Consider the following 25,526-nt stretch of genomic DNA (forward strand, 5'->3'; position numbering starts at 1 on the left):
ATTCCCTACACAGCAAGGGTTCATACCAATGAAGATAATTGATGGAATAACTCCAATGGTCTTCAATGTGCCAGCAGAAAGAAGAGAAGCACATCCCCACATAAAGCCAGGGCACCTTCATGCCAGAAATATCAGCATTAATATGAGCGAGGACAGATTGTTCCAGGACTGGCATGTTGTTGAGATTCCAGCCAGAAAGGGCATACTCCTGCCAACAGAAAAAAGACTGTGAATGAACTAACCAAAATGGAATTAATGAAGCATAATAACAGTTAAATGCTCCATCATATTTAGGCACAGAGTATGACTGGAGAAAACGTATTTCTTCAGATGTCATATCTGTTTTCTTGGAAGTGGAAGAGTACTCTGCATTAATGGCAAAACTAGTTATCTGTCTCTGACGCAGTATATGCTAGCTTTTCTTTAAAGGATTCACATGGAAAATAAGAACTATGTCCTTACATCATCCCTCCATATGTGCCCTACTTATTATAGCATACATTTTGCTTATTCAGTTATAATGCATCACCCAGACAGATGCATTTTTATATAAGCCGCAAACTGAAAAACAATCCTTCCATTTCTCTCATCTTTTTTTATAAAAGAGACTAAGTTATTTGGTTTTATAGGTATCACTTGGAAATCAAGCTTCTAGCTAGATTAAATGTAATGCCAGGATATATTTCACATGCAAAGCACATGTTACACTACAAGCATACATAACAAAATATCCTTTTTCATTACAAAGTGCCTTTCAGTCAATGATGCAAAGTGTTGAATTCTTCTCTTGCCAGTGATTTCCCCCCACTTCTCTCCCATTACTTTTGCTCTTACCATGTGCTAATGTGTCAGTTTGGGGATTTTGAATTTGTCACACCATTTCAAAGGATAGGCATGATTATAGCCAATTGATAGGGGAACCATTTGTAAAAGCTGCTACCTCTATCAATACCAAAATATTCCAAACATCATAAACACAGTTAGAACGACCCCTCTAGTATGAAAAACAAAAGACAGGATGAGTTTCTTAGCCGCACCTCCTCTTCCGGCATTATTTTTCGCCTGCCATCTTTTATTGGGAAACCACTTCCAAAGTCTTTGGATGAAATGTCAGCTCCATACTCCACAATTACATCCTCCTCAATGCTGCTCACCAGCCGCCAAAACTCCTTCTCCACCAATTCAGTGGGAACCATCTAAAAGTACACAGGCAACAGTATGAAAAAAAGTTCAGTTTTGAGAGATACCATACAACATTTTTAAACCGATGTTTATAATCTCACAGGAGTAAGCACTTCCGCATTTAAATCATTTATTTTAAAATGCAGTAATATTTCTGGGGGGAAAGCCATTACATAACATCTTTAAAACTTGGGTATTTTGATAATTTCTCTCAAAAAATAATAATTTCAAAGCCCAGTTTATATTCATGGTGTAAAGTGGAGAAAGACTGCAAAAGGATGCTGTTCTTTTTTCCTTATCCTGCACCATTTATACAGAGTGAGGCAGCATAGCTTCCTTTTTTAAAATGTGCACAATTCAGTCGGTTGAAGACGTAGCGGAGCGCTAGTGGTCTCATTTGAGAGGCGGGAGTATAAAGTTTTGTCCTGACACAGTTCAGTCGACATCATGCGTTGGAACAGTGAGGAGCGTGCTTTTGCTGTTGAGGCCTACTTTTCGAGCGGATTTGGAGTGGCCGGCCCGCTCTCCAGATTTGCCCCCTTGTGATTTTTTTCTATGGGGTTTTTTGAAATCCCGTGTTTATGTGAACCATCCAAGGACTCTACAAGATTTGAAGACCAACATCCAGGAAGAAATTGCCAACATAACGCCTGCTATGCTGGCAAGAGGCATCACAAACGCTAGAAATCGGTTTACCCAGTGTATGGAGAATGGGGAATGGGGGACGTCGCCTACCTAATTTGATCTTCAAAACTACGTAAAACAAAACTTTAGGTATGCACCTACATTATACAAAAAAATAATTCTGATTCATACAATGGGTTTTATTAAGTTTTGAAAAAAGGAAGTTATGCTGCCTCACCCTGTATATGAGAAAGTGGAAGTCACATATGAATATTCCCTTTTCCCTGACATGTAACTTGCTATGTGCAAAGAAGTGCAGATATCGGTGGGTGAGAAAACAAGCAACAGCATAAGCACTCCTATATGGCAGTGGCACTTAGAAAGATGCGACACCTTGAACCATTTGTATGTCTATTTAAGGGATTGATCCACCACCATGTCAGTATTTCTGCTGTAATGCGGAGAACTATGTGTATATGTGTCTTCAAGCTACCTGTTGAGGAGGAAAATCCTCTGATGGTGTGTATTGGCAGTCTCCCATACAAGTATTTACCAAAGCTGAGCCTGCTTAGCTTCCAAGATCATTTGGATATGGTGCCTCTAGAACAGGCCTGCAGAACCTATATCCCTCCAGATGTTTAGAACTTCAGCTTCCAAAATTCCTGACGATTGCACAAGCTTCCTAGGGCCTCTAGGAGTTGGAGTTCCAAACACCTGGAGGGCCACAGTTGTCTAGGCCTGCTCTAGAATAATTGGGATAGCACAGAAATTTAATGCACTTATTGCATTAAATCTCTGTGCCATCCCAATTATTTTACACATTGGACCCTTCAAAACAAAAATTCAAAGGTCCAGCAAAGTCATCAGGAGCAGATAGTAAGGCAGAAATAGAAGTAAGTTCTTGTGGGTTTTTTCGGGCTATATGGCCATGTTCTAGAGGCATTTCTCCTGATGTTTCGCCTGCATCTATGGCAAGCATCCTCAAAGGTGAGGTCTGTTGGAACTGGGGAAAAGACCTCACCTCTGAGGATGCTTGCCATAGATGCAGGTGAAACGTCAGGAGAAATGCCTCTAGAATATGGCCATATAGCCCGAAAAAACCCACAAGAACTTAGTGATTCCAGTCATGAAAGCCTTTGACAATACACAGAAATAGAGGGTTTGGGAGCAACTGTCACCTTAGAGATTTTTGCAAAGGTGGAAAAACTCAAGATTTCATGAAGTACAATTTCTCTACTAACCAGATCCAAAACAGTGAAAAAAGCAATCAGCACTGGAGAAGAGTAGAAGAGAGGATGTTGCTCAGCAGCAGAAAACTTATTTAGACATAGAAGGTCCCAAATTTCAGTCTCTGTCTATCACCAGGAAAGGTTAAGCAACAGGACTGAGAAAGACCTCTGTCTTAGTCCTAAAAAGGAAAAGCACTATAAGGTCAGAGTAGGCAATTCAAGACTAGATGGCTCTGTGGACTGGTAAGCAGCCAACCATGCAATGGAATTCTTACCTAACGCCTTAAAAATGTCTTACAGATAAAGTGAAAACCCAGCTTCTAATGCTGTCAGAATAAAAGCCTATTTCACCATGAAATAAATTGGCTTAAACTATTTGTTTGCTGCATTCATTTCAAAATATATATTTAAATTCTCTATGTAGAAAAGGGAGATATGGCCCTGTTAGTCTCCCATGGTATATACCAATGGTTCCTGGATATTCTTCTCTTTATGTCTTCTCCATTATTGGGTTGCTGTAGGTTTTTTTCAGGCTATATGGCCATGTTCTAGAGGCATTCTCTCCTGACGTTTCGCCTGCATCTATGGCAAGCATCCTCAGAGGTAGTGAGGTGCTTGCATTCTCTGAGGATGCTTGCCATAGATGCAGGCAAAACGTCAGGAGAGAATGCCTCTAGAACATGGCCATGTAGCCCGAAAAAACCTACAACCCAGTGATTCCAGCCATGAAATCCTTTGACAATACATTCTCCATTATTGTTCCTGGCCTAATCCTCCTTTCCTGCTCTCTGTAAAAGTGCACACAGTTCTAAATTCTGCAACAGTACATCAAAAAGAAAGCTTTTCCATCACTAATATACATTTGGTTTTGATGTATTCTTATAGAACTTAGAATTGTGTTCACTTTTAGAGAGATTAGAAAAGAAGGGTTTGGGTAATGAAAAATAATGGAGAATGGGACTTTAGGGACTACTGGTACATGGCCAAGGGAGACTAACAGGACCATTTCTCCTTCTCCGCATTCAAACAGTGCATGAAAACTGCCAAGCTAAAGAAGTTCAGGCTGCTGGTGAGAACACTTTGGCTGCATTACAGTTTTAAGGGCCTCGTCACACTTGAGCATTTATCCTCTTTAATCCACTTTCAGTGCTGTGACTGTCTCCTGCAGAATTCTGGGGTTTGTAGTTTAGGGAGGCACAGGGCTTCTATGGATGAGCAGTTTAACGACCCTTCCCTAAACTACAAACTCCAGAATTCTGCAGGAGGTAGTCACTGCAGAATTCTGGGGTTAGTAGTTTAGGGAGGAGCCTAAAAACCACTCATCCAGAGAAGACCTGGGCCTCCCTATACTACAAACCCCAGAATACTGCAGGAGACAGTCACAGCACTGAAAGTGGATTAAAGTGGATAAATGCTCAAGTGTGATGACGCAGAAAATCACACCACACATCTCTGAACAAGTGGGTCAGGGGAGCAGGAACACATTCACACACACACACATAGATATATATATATATATATATATATATATATATATATATATATATATAAACACTGCCATACTTACATGGACTGGCATGTTGAAATAATCAGATTTGAAGTTATCTGCCATCTCACCAAAGCTTTGAAGGGTGTACTCCCGAACAGCCTGTTCAAATCCAAAAGCTTCACGTGGTTTATTACACTCCTAGGAATAAGAAAAGATGGCTATCATCATGACTAAGGAAGGCAATTATGTTACTCTGGTAATAGAGATAAGTCATTTTGTCTGATCAAATACAAGCAAGTGTCATTTTCTTCATAGGTAAAGGTAAAGGTTTCCCCTTAACATTAAGTCTAGTCATGTTCGACTCTGGGGGGTAGTCCCATTTCTAAGCCAAAGAGCTGGTGTTGTCCATAGACGCCTCCAAGGTCACGTGGCCGGCATGACTACATGGAGCGCCATTACCTTCCCACCGTAGCAAATGTGATCTACTCACAATTGCATGCTTTTGAACTGTTAAGATTGGCAGAAGCTGGGGCTAACAGCAGGAGCTCACCCCACTCCCCGGATCTGAACCGCCGAGCTTTTGTTCAGCAAGTTCAGCAGCTCAGCAGTTTAACCGGCTGCTCCATATTGGGCTCCCATTTTCTCCATACAGAGCAACTAAGTGGTTAAATGAGGTAAGTCAAAGAGTATGCAAAAGGACCTGCTTTCCAAAATGCTGATTGCCTGCACCTGCTACAAAACATTATAAGACTTTAAAAAGACAAGGAAAATAGAAGGCAAAGGCCAAACTATAACTGCCCAATTCATGTTGCTGGAATTGACATACATTTCTGGAACAAGATCTTATGGGAAGTGTCTATTAGAAACTTTTTTGTGCTTTAGAACAAGCAAACAAGATTTACAAAAATGGAGTCTCTTACCCATTTTGCCCCCTTCCCCCCAAACACACACAAAGCTTACCTCAGCAACACATTTGGGGCACCTCCAGTCACCTTTCGGAACATCAGGCAAAGGTGGTATTAAACAAAAGGTGTGGTAGCTATCATCACATCCATCACACAGTAACAATTTGTCCTCACTGTTTCCCCGTCCACAAAACAAACATACATACAGGTCGACCTGTAAAAAAAGACAACCTACTGTAGTGTCTTGATATTTAGGCATAAGATAGGAATTACCAGACCAAATTATTTGGAAACTTAATTCATTTATACTCTTTCTATAAAGCAGTTCCAGATAAATCTTCATTTATTTTTGTCTTCCAGCAGTTTCAGAAACATGCTGGTGCTTTACTTCCTTCATTTCCTACCAAGAAAAAAAGGCAAGAACTAGAAAATTACACAATCTAAAGCAAACTTACAAAGTTGACAGAAAGTGCTCCTTTTCGCTGCCTCATTTGCATGTTGAAAGCTTCTGATCGGTTACCTTTACGTCTTCGAGGTACTTCATCTGGAAAGAGAACATTGTGCTGATTATGTTTCAAAGACTGTAATGCATCCCTGACTGACAACAAGATATCCTCCATTTAGTAGCAACCAGATTAAATCAAATATGTTGAATGTACTAAATGAGGGCCAGGGGAGCCCTAATTTTCATGGCTGCCATGGTACATCCAATCACTGAATAAACCCTCTATGGTATATGGTACATTTGAAATATGCTAGCAATCCAAAACTTTGTACTTTGAAGATACTCAGAATTTCTAACAACAACAAACATACAGTAGAAGCAATGAGCAATCTCTAGGAATGGAATGAAAACCAAAAAGTTCAATGGGACTATTAAAACTTTCCTTGCTTTAAGAATTTCAATCTTGTTCTTAGTTTCTACATCTACATACACAATCCCAGTTTTCCAGTTCAAAGTTGACATTTACATTCCATTCAAAACTGCACGATAGCACATGAAAACTACATATTTTAGCACATGAAAACAAATAAATATATTCTTAAACTATATTATAGGGGAGGATGGGATAAACTTAGCCCAGGAATGTAACTGTAGAATATTTCCGGCTGCACAGTCATTAAGCACACAAGCAATGTATCAAGTATCCTTATAACAAGCAATTCTAATAAAATACTTTTCAATACAAATGTGATACAGAATTACAATGAAATAGCCATTAGGCTTGATTGATCCAAAGAAATGGTTCAAAACTCGTTTCGGATCTAGGGGGCATTGGTGGTTCGATTCGGAAGTCATTTCCAAATTTTTACAAAAAAAGGCAGAACTTTCCGAAACTTCCGAATGGCTTTGTTAATGGTGGACACGATCGCGCAATATGCGGTAAACAGCACTGGCACTGGGGAAACTCCAAGGCCTTCTGCTTCCCAGGGCCTTTTTCCTCCGGAAGGGTAATTTTTCTGACTTCATAAAGAGTTCCACGATATACGAACAAACCTATCCATACCTAATAGCCATCAAGTTCCAATTATTACTATTATTATATTTATTTATACCTCACTTTCTCTCTCCCAAAGGAGACTCAAAACGGCTTAACATGAAAGTATTAGCATACAATATGCAAACATTAAAACTTAATTAAATATAAACAGAATTAAAAACTTCACAGTTAAAATCCATTAAAACATTAAAAGTCAAAACAAAGTTCCAGGAGGTTATTGGACATCTCAGAGTTATTTATTCTTTTGCTGGCTTCAAGATGTGCCAATTAATTAGATATGCACAACTTCACAATACATGTTATTTACCAAACACTCTGTGAGGTACGCAGACAACTGGTTGATCAAGTTCAGAAAAGTCCAAATTAAAATGCTGCACCAGATGCCAAGGGGTTGTGTGAACAACCAGTCAAAGCTCTGCATCACTGAAGTTAATATGCCTCACTCTATCTGAATCATAGCACCCCTGAAACTGCTGATTACCTTCTTTTTCCTTTGCTCCCAATGCCAATCCCATCATCTTTGGTCCTGCTCCAAAGATCTGGAGCTTCTTCAGTTCAGTGTTTCTACTCATTTCTCCTGCCTCTGCCTAAAAGCAAGATAATACAAATTTACTATTAATTAGCATAAAATAACTAGTAAAGCCACAAAGTTAGGAACTGCATTTCAGAGACATTGCCTAGATCAGCTACTTCAGAAGAACATGTGATTTGTTTCCATCATCATCTTTAACAAGATTCTGACAAGCAATACAATTTACTTTTCCTAAAAACATAGATTCAAAATGTCAACATTAAGAATAATATTGTAGAAATCACAACATGTTTCCTACTCCGTTTTTACCAAAAGATGTTATCTGCTAACACATTTTAAAATTAAGTCCTGGAATTAATGCTACACAAAGAATATACTGAAAACAAAGAGAAAAACGCATATTCTTCATGTTACATAAAGTAGTCACTTCATTTCTGGGTCACTGGAAGGGAACAAATGAGAAGGAAGATTCAAATATATAAGATTGTGTTAGCATTTTTCATTTCAGAGAACTTGCTATTTTTTCCATGTGAACAATTGCTAATACAAGATAGGCTCAAAACAAACACATTGATCTTTAATAACATCAAACTAATAACTGCGTTAGCACAAATATGGTAAGCCATGATTCCAGAAAATCCTTGTTTATCACTCGGTGTTCTGGCATATCCTATCTGATCACTTCACTTCACAGTGTAAATGGCTAAACAAAGCAGAGGTTAAACTGGAAGAAACTGAGTATTCTAAACAGGACTCCTGGTTTACTATTCTCTTGACATGGCAAAACTGAAAATTAGGGTGTGTTCTTCATTAATATTTCCTAACTTCTTTAGGCCAGGTCCTAGTCCAGTCCAGGAGCCAGACTAATTTTGCTGAAGTATTTTTGGCTTATTCAGCTATTCCGTCAATGACAAGGGTTAAATTACATGGCCCTCAAGGTTCGTTTTAATTCTGTAATTTTGGAACTCATTTCTGCTAATAGAAGGAGCAAAGTGGGTCAATTTAAAAGTCAGCATAAACAGCTACTGTCTTCTTACTTTGTAAAAGATGGTGCAGACATACTCCACGGGCTACACTTTCAAAAGTTCTTCTTGCTTTGGCAACGTTAAGAGACAGGTAGAAAAACTACATTGTCAGGATGTCCCTTCCAGCTTGGAACTAGCTGATCCGTCCCCCCACGCCACATGATGTGAAGAGGCGGAGGCTGAGAGGATGGGAGCACAATATAGATAAGGCCACCTGGCCTTATGAGAATGTAGCCAGTATATGGGGATGGGACTGGAGAATGATATACGAGAGGGGGGAGGGACCTTCAGAACTGTCTTTCTTATGCCTATAATAAGACTAAATAAAGATATATCCAAAGATTGCCCTTTGTGAGCGTGATTCTGTTCCAAGATCTTCCAGGTTCTGACATAAATTAAGACTAACATGATTCCTGTTCAACTGAATTCCTTTATCAAGTTACATATTTTGTTAACAAGGACCCTGAAAGTTGGTCAGAAGTTAAAAAAGAAAGTGCCATTATTATTTATTACATATTTTATATTCCATCCTACTCCTGATCCAGTATCAAAGGAAACATAACAAACTAAAACAAAACACAGCTAAAATCATATTATATAAAAGGTTTTAAAAGTAATTAAATAAATACTTTTGTTAGAAAACAATGTTAACACAGTGTAATATATATTTAAAAGATAGAAGATGAAAGCATACTTTAGCTAAAGCTGGCTTTCTTTCTTCCTTAACCACAACTAAGTGGAGGCAGAACTACGCTGTATCCTAATGTTGGCTCTCAATTACTGTTGCTAACTACTTTGCTATTCTGCACTGCTGACTTCAAACAGGAGAGTCTGGGTGTTTGGTTATTTTGGGGGAGGGGATACAAATGACCCCTTCTAGTGCAGATTGACCTTTTATTCCCAGCAAGACCATTTATGGTACCTCCCAAAGCAAGAAACTAGAGACACCAGATAGGGGGTTCCTGTCTCTGTCTTCAAGCAAGGTTTCAATTTAATATCTGTATCTCTTCTATTAAAATGAATAATGTACTCATTTACTCATGCAAAATGAATAGAATAATGTATCAGTTAAAATACAAGAAGAATGGAATGTATTTTGCTCTACATCAGAATAATGCCCATCTAGCCCAGTACAGTCTGTACCGACTAAAAAGTAGCTCTCCAAGATGTCAGTCATATAACTCTCCTATCAACAGATGTTTAAACTGAAAGGCGAACTTAGGGCTTTCTGCATAGCTCTACCACTGAGATATGGCCTCCTACCATAACATTTTCCATTCAAATCAGTTTTGCCAAATTAGAAACATCACTGTCCAGATTTACTTCGATAGCAAATGTAAGGACACAATTTCAACGAGAAAATACATAGTAAAAGCTACTGAGAATCATCTTGAGGTTTTATAATTGCTTTTATTCTAATGGTTTCATTGTTGTTTTCTGAACAGGATTTTGTCTGAACTGGTTCTTTATTTTATGAAAAAGCAGTATTAAATTCTACAGGCAGAAATTCAGATTAAACCACTTCATGTCCTTCAGAGAACATTCAAAACATCAAGTACTTTACAGATTTTTCAAAAACAATCCTATAGAAATCTAAGGCACCAAAACTGTCCTAAGTTATCTTTAAGTAGTACATTCTAAAATATTTCTAATGAACACTGTTTATATAGCACATATCTCAAGAGAAATGTGTTTGGTATAGACCCCATTATATCCAAAGGAAGAAAGTTGAAAAAGAACAGGAATACTTTTACCTTGGGCCTAAAGGGAACCATAAATAAGAGTCTGGGGAAAAACCTCTCTATTCCAGAAAGTGTTCCACTGGGAATTATCTAGTTACCTTACATATCCAATTCCAAAAACACCATCAAAACAAGATGAACCATGAGAACTGATTTAGCAGATAAACAGAGTGAAGATTGAAAGGGGTTTAAACCTTCTTGAGGACAAGGAGGGAATACAAACCAATATAATTATTTTTTCTTTAGTAGGACTTTTGGAACAAAAGTATTAATATTTTAACAACTGAAGTATTTTATTCTAACAGGTGAATTCATGTTCATCATTATTTTAATACGCTATGGATCTTTCATGATTATGCATATTTATTTAATTTTGAACAACAATCCAATTCTCATTACTGGACATCCTATCATTACATCCGATTCTGATTTAATAGGTGGCTTACAAAATGAAGCTGGCTAGAGGTTCTTCCTTAAAATAAAATATTTCCACTTCAAATAAAAATAATTTTCCTTATTTTCTCTTTTCCAGAATTTCACACTCAATTTCTCTCAAGTGTCCAAAAAGCAATTTAAAAAATTGTGATTCAACCTTTAAATGCAGTACTCATGTAGAAAATGTGACTGCAAAGTTCCACAAAAGAGGGTAGGGGAGATTTAAAGAAACAGAAATGATATTGAAATGTGTATGCCTTCAGAACAGAATTTTAAAATTAATGAATCATTTACATCTTTAACTTCAATTCTCAAAGCATGATCTATAGAAGATTTTTGCTTGCACTGGCACAATCCTCTCCATTCTCATCTCTGGGCAAGTAGCCAAGCACCAGCAAATGCAAGTATTTCTAGTGAGAGACTGCCTGAGCAACCTGTCATGTAACAAGTAAAAGACATTTTCAAATAAAACCTTCACCAAAGTTTGCTAAATTTAGACAATAACTTTATTCAATAGTTTATTCCACTATCCATACTATTAAAATTAATAACAAAAGGATTTGTTGTCTTTTTTTGGCTGTGGTTTAAACTGAGCATATTGTTTTAATAGACTTCATTTAACACACAACATTTAACAACTATGGGGAAAGAAAAAAGACTGTCAATGCTATGTACAATGATCACCTAGATGTCCCTAAGGAAGGAACCTGGGCTTTACAGGGTACAAATACTTCTTAGTTCTGAATAGAACTCTGTTGATTCACATGAAAAAATGGTTATTTTAAGAGAAAGGCTATAAAATATGAACAAAAGAACCAGACATTGCTTTAAACCCCTTTTTGCAAACAGATCATTTTTGTGATGAGAAATGACAAATTCCTTCATACATAACAGCTTATCCTTTATATCAGTGGTTCTCAACCTGGGGTCTCCAGATGTTTTTGGCCTTCAACTCCCAGAAATCCTAACAGCTGGTAAACTTGCTGGGATTTCTGGGAGTTATAGGCCAAAAACATCTGGGGACCCCAGGTTGAGAACCACTGCTTTATATACATTCTAATGTTTCAAGAGTACTTAAAATGAATGGCATCAGTTATGGCTTTCCTATATGGCAGAACAGTGTAACATCTCATACCGCAATGGGTAGGAAGAGGAAGTTTAAAGGTGGTGGCTTGGCTAAAGTTTTCCTCCTAAATTCTGGCAGAAAATGAAACGAGGGAATTCCCACCTTACAGGCCGGGCTACCATGCTATAATGGCTCCAACCAATATAAACATCAGAAGCTAGCCCAAAAAAGCCTTTCTTTCTATTTTATCTTATTTCGGTGGTAGGGGAAAAATAATTAGGCCAGCACAATTTGTGAAACATCTACAATGCTAACTTTTAATCTTATCCGAGGGCAGCCTCCTTCTGGTGGGCTTGAGGGAGCTCCCACGGCTAGACAAAGGCTGTTGCATGTCCAGTGTCTCTATACTGGTGCAAAAAACTTAAAGGCACTCTGTCTACAGTGGTCAAGTAATCTAAGTACCTGGGACTTGACACGTCTGGTTCTCTTCAGCACAACGTTCATTCTTGTACCCTGCTTTAGGGGAGACTGGGCATCATTGCCGAGATCCTCAATCTCCACTTTTTCCTTAAGGTCCAAGTTTGGCTTTTGGGTGCCCTAAAGAATCAGAGCAGAGAAGGACACCAGGTTGGTTGGATCCAGGATGTCAGACTCTGGTTTTCAAAATGAGTATCACTACTGGGGGAGATGGGCTACCAGCAATGACACATTACATTACAAATGTCATCTAGATTAGAATTATCCATGAAAACTGAGTAAAAGTTGTTCTCAAATCTTGCTAACCAAGAGAAATTAAGATCCTATTATTGGTTCTCTTCCAACAAAAATCCCATCCTATTAAAGTTGACCGCAAGCAAATACAAAGAAGGCAAGTAGGTGCAATCATACCACTGTACAATGTAGCTCTAGTTTGAGCATATAGGAAAGTTGTTTCCATGTGGAAATACAAAGAACATGACGTGTTACAAAGAGTAAAAGTTGATGGTTTTTTTGTGTGTGTCAGGAGTGACGAGAAACTGCAAGTAGTGCATTGATATTCTGTTCACATTAATCTCCTGCAAACAATGCCCTCTCACCATTAGGCTGACACCAGACTGGAAAAGCTCGTACGGATACAGGATCCTTTCGTAGTGAGCCTTCAGGAGTGAGCCTGTTGCCTTTCCTGGCATGTAAGCAAGCCGGTTCGCCACTTTAGACCACTTCTTCTCTTTAGAGACCACTTCAAAGCCACCTTTGCTAGCAACAATCTAAAATAGAAGTAAAGAATAATGTTATCTTCCAGAAAGCTATGTACAAGTGGTTCTGAAAATATAGCATTAATTTGCAATATAAAACACTAGATTGTGCACTTAACAGCTTGATATAGAAATCAGATTCATATCACATGTTGTGGATCAGTAACTCCTATCAGCCCTAGCCAAAACAGTCATGATTAAATTGTGCGAACAGCTGCAATCCAACAACATGATATCCACTGTTAGAAATAATCCCATGCAGAACTGCCACATCCATTATGAATCATAAAAATAGGAATTACCTTGCACTGAATTATATACTACTTGTTCAACTAGCTCAGTGCTGCATATACTTGCTGATTTCCAATGTTTCACATAGAAGTCCTCCTCTATCCTATCTAAAGGTGTCAAGGATGTCATCTAGACCTTTTGAAGGAAAGCAAGTTTTCTGCCAATGAATTACAGCCCTTTCCGAGAGTAATTATAAACAGTCAGTTGCAGATAAACCAGCAATGTTTTGTAACACCTAAAAGATCAAAACAATTAATGTGGGCTGCTGAAACAGAATGGAATTATGTAAAAAAACAAAACATGTGCCACAAAACTTTGTTGCCTAATTATCCAGCTAAAAACCACACCATTACCTGTGAAGAGAGTATTCCCATGTAAAAAGGCCGATTCTTCAAAGCAAAGGGGGGGGGGGGCTAGATTTTTTCCTTTCCACAGGACTTCATATTCAAACAGGGAATACTGTCTTGATTAACAACTATCAGTGAGTCCTTCTCACCTTGCTCAGTGAATAAAGATCTAGTATTTTTCTCTCCACTACTGGGATTTTTAGCGTAGATCCCTGAAGTTCCCAAAATTTTGCCAGTTGATCTAAGAAGTCCAGCTTCACTCTAGTCATTGCCTATTAAGAAAAAAAAAGCAACAGATGGACATCACATAAACTAGATATGGAAGAAGGCCTTTTAAGGGAAAAACCGAAACATGCTCAATCATCTATTCTGAAAGCTGAAAGAGTTAAGCAGCAGGAAAAGTCAATTCAGAAACAGAGAATACAGGTTTAATGCATCAGAGTAATATAAAGGTTCTACTGAACATCTTAAAAGCCAAACGGGATGTGTAGCTATAAGTGTCTTAACACTGACTCAGCTATAGCATTGGTTTATAAGAAAAGCTACAACAAGCCACAGCCTCATTCATCCACTCTCCTGAGCCATCAGCAACCTGACAAAAGGGGTGAGGCTAACAAGTATGCTCACACTCTCCACACACATGTTCTGAGAAAGATGCAAACACGGATACTTTCACTACGAACATAAATTATCAGATATTTCTAGTAAAAAGAAAGAAAGCTTTTGCTACGTATTGTGCTTGTGTTTAAAAAAAGACTACTCATGCACTGCTAGGAAGTCATTTTATTCAAAACACTCCAATGCAAATGATGAAAAAATTCTATGTTCTCTGCAGTTCTTTAGCTAATCGATAAGAGCATTTGTTAGAAATAAAGAATGGCTCTAATACTTTGTTTCATATACATTTATGTCAATGGCTAGAAAGCTTACCTCCAATTCATTTAAGCGCTGAACTCGTGGGGTAAAACGAAAATTTTGCACATCGCATGCAAAAGGTGGCTGCCAGTCCTAAGAAGAAAAAGGAAGAGAAAATTTCAAGCTATGGCCCCTCAAAAATGCTACACAGGTAATTATGTTTCTGTATTTTGTAAACTAGAAGTTTTTGTTTTCAAAAATCTACATTTCTGTGGAAAGAGTCAATGCACAAGTGAGGATATTTTAGACTATAGTTGAGGATATTTTAGACTATAGTTAAACAGTGATGGGGTTTTCAGTGAAAGAATTGCATTCATTAATTTTAGAGCTAGTAAGAACAGAATGCCAGCATATATGACAACCTATTTGGTTCAAAACCCAAAAACTCATGTGACTTTGTAACAAAAAATAAGTAAGGTCTTTACATTTCAGTTGACTCCTGTGAGAAAGACACAGGCATGTGAAGAATACACAGTTCACAATGTTGTAAAATGTTTTCAGATCTTGACCAAGAAATACATTATAGTATAGGTTTGTAAAATATATTAGATAAACCCAAAGTTAATTAAACAAAGCAGTAAAACTTCTGTCATAACAAATTCAAGTACCACAAGGCAAATACTGTATATAAATTTCAAAAGAACCAAGATCTAATTGAAAATAACTACAATACTTAACAGCAACTTCTGTCAAATATGTGAACACAACGACATTTCTACTTAAAGTATTTTTAAACTTTTACGAAGTGTTTATATACCTTGCAGATATATATAAACAGATATATAAACCCCATTTTCCTAGTTTCCAACAGACCTCACAACTTCTGAGGATGCCTGCCATAGATGCAAATGAAATGTCAGGAGAGCATGCTTCTCAAACATGGCCATATAGCCCGAAAAACTTACAGCAACCCAGCTCTTATTACTGTTCCTTTCCTGATGTCACACTGATGGGCCATGTGGGCCATAATAGTACATGGAAGTTCATCATCTTCAATATCAATTGAAAGACAGTTATAAGTTTGTTTCTAAACAAATTTAGCTGTCCAAACTATGTACAGATCTAGTTTAGAAATCCATTACCAATTTAGAGAAAGAAGGACCACTTAAAACTAGGAGAAGGTAGAGTCAATTCTTCTTTTGACAGGAGTCCTCTACCGCACTGTGAAAGAGTTGTCAAAGACACACAAGTCATGTAGGGGGGAAGGCTGCCACCTCTAATCACAGCTACTGCTTTCTCTATTTTCCAGGATCTTTGGATAAAGGATTGCTAAAAGAAAATGGAACATCGACCAAATCCCTTGGGTAAAGATGAGACAGAATATATACAACTACTGCTTCCTTTTAATAAAATGTCACAAAAAGTAGGTGAGTTTTTACAGAAAGAAAATGCAGCAAAGATGCAAGAAAAGATCTGATGACCTTGGATGGTGAAGAGGAGCTAGCAATATTCAAAACAGGATGCAGCAGCTGGATTCCATTCATTAGATACTAGAAAAGGGCTGCCCAAGAGGGATACTAGGAACTCTAATATATGCTCAACAGAATTTTTTCCAAAAAAACACCCTTTACTGTTCATATATCAAATAGATGTTTATAGAAGTCATGTAATACAAAATAGAAAAGGAAACAATGCAGAAGAAAATTATTTCTTCAACACTGACAACAAACAAAACTCTTCTATTACCCACCATCTATTAAGTCTCTATGCTCTAAACTAAGGGTAGACAGGAGATAGATCAGGATTTAATGGTAAATTTATGAGAGACAGGAAAGCATTACCAGTAGCAGAAACAAAATACCATCACCACACACCATAAATTACACTAAGAACAGTTCAGTGTGGACCACTTGAGTTATTTTTTGCTTAAACAGCTATGAACTGTATTCGGGTTTGATATTTATAACAAGTGTCTAGGCCTGGAATTAATTAATTGTAAGTATTTGTTTTGTACAAAGATATGCTTGGTAATCTGGCTCTATTTTCAAAATACAAAATGGATTCTACAAACCTAACACCTGCCCATCCTGCCATATACTGTTGTTGCTATGTTGTCCTAACAAAGATAATTTTTGCAGGAGCTATACGTAATCTTCTGATGAAGACTTAAAAGTCAGGGCGGACTTCGTATACCTGAACCCGTCTACATGGAAGATCAATCCCCAAATTGTGTCGCACAAGAAAGGAACTAAGGGCTCTTCCAGACAGGCAGTGCAGACTCTGTGAACTGGATTATAAGTGTCTGAACTGTCAGATAATCTGGGAGAAGCAGAAAACCTGGGATTTGATCCTGGGACACAGGACCTGTCTGGAAGGGCCCTAAGACGTCTTACCATACTGATCATAAGCTACTGTATCTTACATCTCATGGATGTGTAACCTCACTGTGTTACTTGGGGGCTCCACCCTGTTTCCCTTTCTCCTTTTTAAAGCTCTGTTCCCCCCCCCCCCTTTTATGTATCTTTGCTTTTTTGCTTTTAAAATGGGCTTGAATTGTTTCCAGGAAGGCTGCCTTCTAAGTACTGCAAACAAAGGGTGCCTGTACACTGTGGAATTAATGCAGCTTGACACCAGTTTAACTACCACGGCTTGGTGCTATGGAATCATGGGAGCAGTCGTTTTACAAGGTCTTTAGCCTTCTCTGCCAAACAGAGCTGGGGCCTAAACAATCTGCAAACCCCATGATGTCATGGTGCTGAGCCATGGAAGTTAAAGAAGTGTCAAACTGCATGTTGATATATTCATAGACCCAGGCATGGGCAAACTTGGGCCCTCCAGGTGTTTTGGACATCAACTCCCAGAGTTGAAGTCCAAACACCTGGAGGGCCTACGTTTGCCCATGCCTGGCATATCAACACCTAGAGGGCGTACGTTTGCCCATGCCAATCAAGCCTTTGGAGAAGTGCAATAGAAGGATATGAAATATGTACAATCGCTATTGGATGGTCCCAGATTATGATTGTGGATGATGTGGTTTTAATAATGGATGCAATAGTTTTGTTTTAATTTTAACATTAATTTAAATGTTTATTTTAATTGGATGATTTTTTACGGCATCGAATAGTTGCCTATGTGTAAAGCCGACTTGAGTCCCCTTTAGGGTTGAGAAGGGCAGGATAAAAATATGGTAAATAAATAAATAGTTTGTTGTTCATTCGTTCAGTTGCTTCCGACTCTTCGTGACCTCATGGACCAGCCCATGCCAGAGCTCTCTGTCAGCCATCACTACCACCAGCTCCTTCAAGGTCAAGCCAGTCACTTCAAGGATGCCATCCATCTTGCCCTTGGTCATCCCCTCTTCCTTTCTACTTCAGTTTTCCCCATCATAATTGTCTTCTCTAAGCTTTCTTTTCTTCTCATTATGTGGCCAAAATACTTCATCTTGGCTTCTAACATCCTTCCCTCCAGTGAGCAGTCAGGCTTTATTTCCTGAAGTATGGACTAGCTGGATCTTCTCGCAGTCCAAGGCACTCTCAGAACTTTCCTCCAACACCAGAGTTCAAATAATTAATAATTAATAAATAAATAGAGTAGCAGGTATATATAAAAAGTGCCCAAGTTTTCCTGACATAGACTATGTCCTATGTACATCATCTTTCCTGCATGGAAGAATGGCCCTTGGGGCCCCTTCCAAATCTACAATCACTGTGGTGGTACTTTTTGAATGCTATGATTTAGAGGCAGGGAAAGGTTCTGCTTTACCACAACACAGCCTGTTAGGAATTGGGGAGTTGAAATCCAAAACACCTGGAGGGCCCAAGTTCACCCATGACTGGCACAGCCTATATTCCTATGCACATCATCTTTCCTGCATGGAATAATGGCCCTTGTGGTCACTTCCAAATCTACAATCACCTAAAAGCAACCTGTATGCTGTTTTATGGCAATGAATAGTTGTCTATGTGTAAAGCCTCCTTGAGTCCCCTTTAATGTTGAGAAGGGCAGGATAAAAATATGGTAAATAAATAAATAGAGTAAAAGGTAAAGGTAGTCCCCTGACATTAAGTCCAGTCATGTCTGACTCTGGGGTGTGGTGCTCATCTCCATTTCTAAGCCGAAGAACCAGCGTTGTCCGTAGACACCTCCAAGGTCATGTGGCCGGCATGACTGCATGGAGCGCCGTTACCTTCCCGCCGGAGCGGTACCTATTGATCTACTCACATTTGCATGTTTTCGAACTACTAGGTTGGCAGAAGCTAGGGCTGACAGCGGAAGCTCACGCCGCTCCCCGGAGTCGAACCTGCGACCTTTCGATCAACAAGCTCAGCAGCTCAGTGCTTTAACCCACTGTGCCACCGGGGGCTCAAATAAATAGAGTAGCAGGTACATATAAAAGGCACCCAAGTTTTCCTGGCGCAGACTATGTCCTATGTACATCATCTTTCTTGCATGGAAAAATGGCCCTTGGGGCCCCTTCCAGATCTACAATCACCTAAAAGCAACCTGTATGCTGTTTTATGACATTGAATAGTTGCCTATGTGTAAAGCCGCCTTGAGTTCCCTTTAAGGTTGAGAAGGGCAGGACAAAAATATGGTAAACAAATAAATAGAGTAGCAGGTACATATAAAAAGTGCCCCAATTTTCCTGGCGAAGACTATGTTCTGTGTACATCATCTTTCCTGCATGGATGAATGGCCCTTGGGGTCCCTTCCTAATCTACAATCACCTAAAAACAACCTTGGTGGTACCTTTTGAATCAGGGGTCCTCAAACTAAGGCCCGAGGGCCAAATATGGCCCTCCAAGGTCATTTACCTGGCCCTCGCTCAGCATCAACCAAAGTCTGAAATTACTTGAAAGCACACAACAACAACAACAACAACAACAACAACAACCCTATCTCATCAGCCAAAAGCAGGCCCACACTTCCCATTAAAATATTAATAAGTTTATATTTGTTAAAATTGTTCTTCATTTTAATTATTGTATTGTTTTAAGTGGTTTTGGCACTACAAATAAGATATGTGCAGTGTGCATAGAAATTCATTCATTTTTTTTTCAAATTATAATCTGGCCCTCCAACAGTTTGAGGGACTGTAACAGGAGTCGTCAAACTAAGGCCCGGGGGGCAGATGCGGCCCTCCAAGGTCATTTACCTGGCCCTCGCTCAGGATCAACCTATGTCTGAAATGACTTGAAAGCACACAACAACAACAAAAACAATCCTATCTCATCAGCCAAAAGCAGGCCCACACTTCCCATTAAAATAGTAATAAGTTTATATTTGTTAAAATTGTTCTTCATTTTAATTATTGTATTGTTTTAAGTGGTTTTGGCACTACAAATAAGATATGTGCAGTGTGCATAGAAATTCATTCATGTTTTCTTCAAATTATAATCTAGCCCTCCAACAGTTTGAGGGACTATAACGGGGGGTCCTCAAACTAAGGCCCTGGCCCTCGTTCAGGATCAACCTATGTCTGAAATGACTTGAAAGCACACAACAATCCTATCTCATCAGCCAAAAGTTAGGACGTTAAGATTGTCTGGGGAGGCCCTGCTCTTGGTCCTGCCGGCTTCACAAGCACGCCTGGGGGGGACGAGAGACAGGGCCTTCTCAGTAGTGGCCCCCCGGCTGTGGAACGCCCTTCCCACAGACATTAGATCGGCCCCCTCCTTATTGGCATTCAGGAAGAGAGTGAAGACCTGGCTCTTTGATCAGGCTTTCAACTAGGCAGTGCAATTGATTGATTACTGGAATATGGATTAATGGACAACGAGATCGGATGCTGATTCTATTGATGAGACGTGATGGATTTGTTGTTTTCTGTACTGTTGTATTGATGTTGATGTTAATTGATTGATACTACTGTTTTAAATGATTATGATTTTGTACTTTATTGCTGATACTGGTTGTTAACTGCTCTGAGTCGCCAAATGGCTAAGAAGAGCGGTATACAAGTAAAGTAAATAAAAAATAAATAAAAACAGGCCCACACTTCCCATTAAAATACTAATAAGTTTATATTTGTTAAAATTGTTCTTCATTTTAATTATTGTATTGTTTTATGTGGTTTTTGCACTACAAATAAAATATGTGCAGTGTGCATAGGAATTCATTCATTTTTTTTCCAAATTATAATCTGGCCCTCCAACAGTTTGAGGGACTATGACCTGGCCCTCTGTTTAAAAAGTTTGAGGAACCCCCTGTTTTGAATGCTAATTTTATATTTGTTAAAATTGTTCATTTTAATTATTGTATTGTTTTTAAGTGGTTTTTGCACTACAAATAAGATATGTGCAGTGTGCATAGAAATTCATTCATGGTTTTTTTCTTTCAAATTATAATCTGGCCCTCCAACAGTTTGAGGGACTGTGACCTGGCCCTCTGTTTAAAAAGTTTGAGGACCCCCCCCCCCTTTTTTTTGAATGCTAAGATTTTGAGCCAGGGAAAGGTTGGTCAGTTGAAAGATTCACACCTAGCCCAACTTACAAAAGCCCTTTGTCTCACCCTGGTCATTCCACTGATATATAAACCCCCTTTTTCCCAGTTTCCAGCAGACCTCACCTGAGGATGCTTGCCATAGATGCAGGCGAAACGTCAGGAGAAATGCCTCTAGAACATGGCCATATAGCCCAAAAAAACCCCACAAGAACTGATTTGTTATATATATTATAATAAAATAAATAAGATATTTACATGACAATTAATAACAGTAGCAAAATTATAGTTATGAAGTAGCAAAAAAAATTATGGTTGGGGGTCACCACAACATGAGGAACTCTATTAAGGGGTCGTGGGCATTAGGAAGGTTGAGAAACCCTTTCTGTAAAGGGAAGCGGCCATTGCTGGGAAGGAGAAGCGACTCCTTGCCTCCAGGCCTGAGAAGGAGGCAGCAGAGAAGGGCGAGGGCAAGCCAGGCCTAGTTGGCATCTCTCAGAAGTGAAGCCTCGCCTGTCAGGAGCAGATGGAGGGGCAGATGGCGGCCTGAGCGGTCTCCTTTCCTGAGCCCCGTCCCCATCCCTCATTCCTCCTCCTCCTCTTTCTGGGTACCTTGGGCGGCCTGATCTTGCAGATGCCGGTCTTCTCCGCCAAGGGCCGGATGCGGCCGATGAAGCCGAGGGGGTCGCTGAACTCCTCCCAGCTGGGCTCGAAGACCGGGCACTCGGGCGGAGGCACGAACTCGGCCACGTAGTGGGCCCCACCGGGCCCGTCCTCGTCCCCCGACATGATGGCGGCGAGGCTGCGGAGGGAACGGCCCGCGGGGAGGAAGGGGAGGCCGGCGCGGGGCTCAGAGGGGCATCCCGGCCCCCAAGAGAGAGAGAGAGAGCCAAGCGGCCCAAGCGCGGCTGCCCTCAGCCAAAGCTCCTCTCCTTCCCTCTCCGTCTCTATCGTTTGTTTTGGTGCCGCCGCCACTCTCTCTCTCTCTCTCTCTCTCTCTCCTCAGCGCTTGTTGTGGTTTTTTTTTTCCCCTCTCTTCTCCCCCTTCTTTAGCCTCGCCGGAAGTGACGTGTCTCTGTTAAAGCTCCTTCTTTTCTTTCTTGCGGATATCCTTCCTCGAGAAAGAAGTAGTCCCGGCGGTCGCATCTCTTCTCCATCTGCACTCTTTTTTCCGCTATGTATTCTTCCGCGAATGGGTTGACATCCGGTACGGTTTCAAAGCTGAATCCAGCGCGGAGGGATATCTCACCCTCTCGCTGTCTCTTCTCTCTCTCTCTCTAACGAACTTCCGGTGCTCACAGGTTCTTCTTCTTGCTCGGTTCGGTTGTGGCCCCGCCCCCTTCGAACCTTCGTGGCGCCCCGCCCCCTGCGCGAGCCGTTTTGCTCAGCCCCTCCCTCCTTCACCGCTGCTACTTGCCATAAACACATACAAAGCATACACCTGGACTCCGCCCACTTTACTCGCGCTCGCTTCGCTCTCTCTCGCTCGCTCGCGCCTCTGAGCCCCCCTCCCCTCTGGAGAACTCGCGGTCGCCACGACAACGCCCCCCTCCCACCTGGAGGGCCGCGCCTCAAGTTACCTCAGAGGCGCTATTCGAAATCCTAATGATTAAGGGACTATTACTATACTGGAGCCTCCTGTGGCGCAGTGGGTTAAACCCCTGTGCAGGCAGGACTCAAGACCGATTAAAATCATTTCCGTATTGTCGAAGGCTTTCATGGCCGGAATCACTGGGTTGTTGTAGGTTTTTTGGGGGGGCTATATGGCCATGTTCCAGAGGCAAATCATTTTCCATCGCATCGCCCTGTCGTTCCATGAGTCTCAATCAGTTATACTGCGTCTGCAAATGCCTATTTGAACAGCCAATTAAAGGGTCTTTGAGTGAAATTTGCAAATGCTAAGCAAGGGGCTTTGAATGAAATTAACAGCAAAAGAGAAACATACCCTTTCTCTGTAGAAAAAGAGCAACACGGAAGAAAATGTTTTTAAGAAACAAGATGTGACATATAAAGGTTGGCAGTTGTATTGTGGTTAAGTTCAAAGGTTGTGGTTAAGCGCAGAGTCTGCAAGGTACAAGAAGGTACTTTCCATGAAATGGTCAAGGGAGGGGGATGAAAAGAGAGTACTTTCCATGACAAAAAAAATGTTCTTGTTTACTTGAGGTTATATATTGGTGGTAAAAAGCCAAGAAGATGCGGCAGTAACTTGAAGGGTAGCATCTGCGGATGCTGTCAGGCTGTCCGTCTTCTTCATGAAGAAACTAAAATAAACCTTGTTTTTTTAATCTTTTTTGGGACTGTCTACTTCCTTTCGTGCTCCCGTGATGTGGACCTAAGAAGACCCAATTTAGGGTCTCTAACACCAGGTCTTTACTCTCTTTCAAAATGTCAGGAGGGAGGAGGTCAATCTAATGCCCCTAGGGAGGGCATTCCATAGCTGGGGGGGGGGGGGGGCACTGCTGAGAAGGCCCTGTCTCTTGTTCCCGCCAATTGGATCTGCGAAGAAGGCGGGACCGAGAGCAGGGCCTCTCCAGACAAGCTTAAACATCTAGATCAGTGGTTCTCAACCTGGGGTCCCCAGATCTTTTTGGCCTTCAACTCCCAGAAATCCTAACAGCTGGTAAACTGGCTGGGATTTATGGGAGTTGTAGGCTAAAAACATTCAGGGACCCCAGATTGAGAACCACTGACCTAGATGCATTCAGACAGGTAAACTGGGCCAGAACCATTTAGGGCGTTAAAGGCTAAAGTACTTTGAATTGTGCCCAGTAGCAAACTGGCAGCCAGTGAAGCTTGCGCCACAGAGGAGTTGTGCGCTCCCTGAGTGCCGCTACTGTTAACAACCTGGCTGCTGTCCGTTGGACCATTTGAAGCTTCCGAACAGTCTTCAAAGGCAGCCCCACCATAGAGTCTATACGTAATATAACCAGAGTCTGGACTACCGTGGCCAAGTCAGACTTCCCAAGGTATGGGTGCAGCTGGCGCACAAGTTTTAACCATGCAAATGCTCCCCTGGTCCCTAGGGAAGGTGTTCCATAGCTGGGGGGCCACCGCTGAGAAGGCCCTGTCTCTCGTTCCCGCCAATTGGATCTGCGAAGAAGGGGGGATCGAGGCCCTGCTCTCGATCCCTGGTCACCACTGAAACCTGGGTTTCCAAGCTCAGCGATGAATCCAGGATCACTCCCAAGCTGCGAACCTGTATCTTTATTTTCCAGATCACCAGACTGGGCCACAGCAACGTGTGGCAGGGGACGGCTAGTAGGTTTTTTTTTGTTGTGTCAGGAGCGACTTGAGAAACTGCAAGTCGCTTCTGGTGTGAGAGAATTGGCCGTCTGCATTTGATGTTTTTATCATCCTTGTGGGAGGCTTCTCTCATGTCCCCGTATGAGGAGCTGGAGCTGATAGAGGGAGCTCATCCGCCTCTCTCCGGATTCAAACCTGCGACCTGCACAGGGGTATAACCCACCGCGCCATTAATAATCCTACAACCTGGATGATTTGATTTTTTTTTCCTGTGGCAATCAATATTTATTTTAGCCCATTTACACTAATCAATGATTTTTATCGTCCTTGTGGGAGGCTTCTCTCATGTCCCCATAGGAGGAGCTGAAGCAGTGTGCATAGGAATTCATTCATTTTTTTTCAAATTATAATCCGGCCCTCCAACAGTTTGCGAGACTGTGACCTGGCCCTCTGTTTAAAAAGTTTGAGGACCTCTGGAGTAGATAGATATAAATGGGTTGTTGTAGGTTTTTTTGGGCTATATGGCCATGTTCTAGAGGTATTCCCTCCTGCATCTATGGCAAGCATCTTCAAAGGTTGTGAGGTCTGTTGGAACTAGGAAAATCAAGGTGGTCAGTTGAAACATTCACACCTAGCTCCATCAGACAAGAGCTCTTTGCCCCACCCTGGTCATTCCACAGATATATAAACCCATTTTCCTAGTTCCAACAGACCTCACTACCTCTGAGGGTGCTTGCCATAGATGTAGGCGAAACGTCAGGAGAAAATGCCTCTAGAACATGGCCATATAGCCCAAAAAAACCTACAACAACCCATTTATATCTATCTACTCCAGAGGTCCTCAAACTTTTTAAACAGAGGGCTAGGTCACAGTCTCTCAAACTGTTGGAGGGCCAGATTATAATTTGAAAAAACATGAATGAATTCCTATGCACACTGCACATATCTTATTTGTAGTGCAAAAAAACACTTAAAGCAATACAATAATTAAAATGAAGAACAATTTTAACAAATATAAACTTATTAGTATTTCAATGGGAAGTGTGGGCCTGCTTTTGGCTGATGAGATAAGGGTGTTGCTGTTGTTGTTGTGTGCTTTCAAGTCATTTCAGACTTAGGTTGACCCTGAGCGGGGCCGGATAAACGACCTTGGAAGGCTGCATCTGGCCCCCGGGCCTTAGTTTGAGGACCCCCGATCTACTCTTTTGTCTATTTGAATTGTGAATGTTGCAATTGGCCACCTTGATCAGCATTGAATGGCCTTGCAGCTTCAAAGCTTGGCTGGTTGCTGCCTGGGGGAATCCTTTGTTGGGAAGTGTTAGCTGGTCCTTGTTGATTCTCTTCTAGAATTCCCCTGCTTTTTTAGTGTTGCTCTTTATCACT

General features: G+C 40.6%; 1 protein-coding gene across 3 annotated transcripts in view; it reads right to left on the reverse strand.

Moving 5' to 3' along the window:
- Positions 1-22,227, reverse strand: part of KDM5A (lysine demethylase 5A) — a 53,093-nt gene extending 30,866 nt beyond the window's left edge. For 2 of the 3 annotated variants that reach the window (XM_060776745.2, XM_060776744.2), the window contains exons 1-11: positions 21,513-22,227; positions 14,535-14,612; positions 13,754-13,876; positions 12,808-12,978; positions 12,194-12,328; positions 7,413-7,518; positions 5,885-5,973; positions 5,485-5,643; positions 4,603-4,722; positions 1,038-1,196; positions 27-208 (exon numbers count right to left, since the gene is read on the reverse strand). In XM_060776745.2, coding sequence (XP_060632728.2) covers positions 27-208; positions 1,038-1,196; positions 4,603-4,722; positions 5,485-5,643; positions 5,885-5,973; positions 7,413-7,518; positions 12,194-12,328; positions 12,808-12,978; positions 13,754-13,876; positions 14,535-14,612; positions 21,513-21,689 — 1,499 coding nt within the window. In that variant the 5' untranslated portion in view covers positions 21,690-22,227. The remainder of the gene's footprint in view (positions 1-26; positions 209-1,037; positions 1,197-4,602; positions 4,723-5,484; positions 5,644-5,884; positions 5,974-7,412; positions 7,519-12,193; positions 12,329-12,807; positions 12,979-13,753; positions 13,877-14,534; positions 14,613-21,512) is intronic. The other variant, XM_060776746.2, reaches the window with a different exon arrangement.
- Positions 22,228-25,526: the final 3,299 nt, after the last annotated feature.

Source organism: Anolis sagrei, chromosome 5, assembly GCF_037176765.1.
Source record: "Anolis sagrei isolate rAnoSag1 chromosome 5, rAnoSag1.mat, whole genome shotgun sequence".
NCBI lineage: Eukaryota > Metazoa > Chordata > Lepidosauria > Squamata > Dactyloidae > Anolis > Anolis sagrei.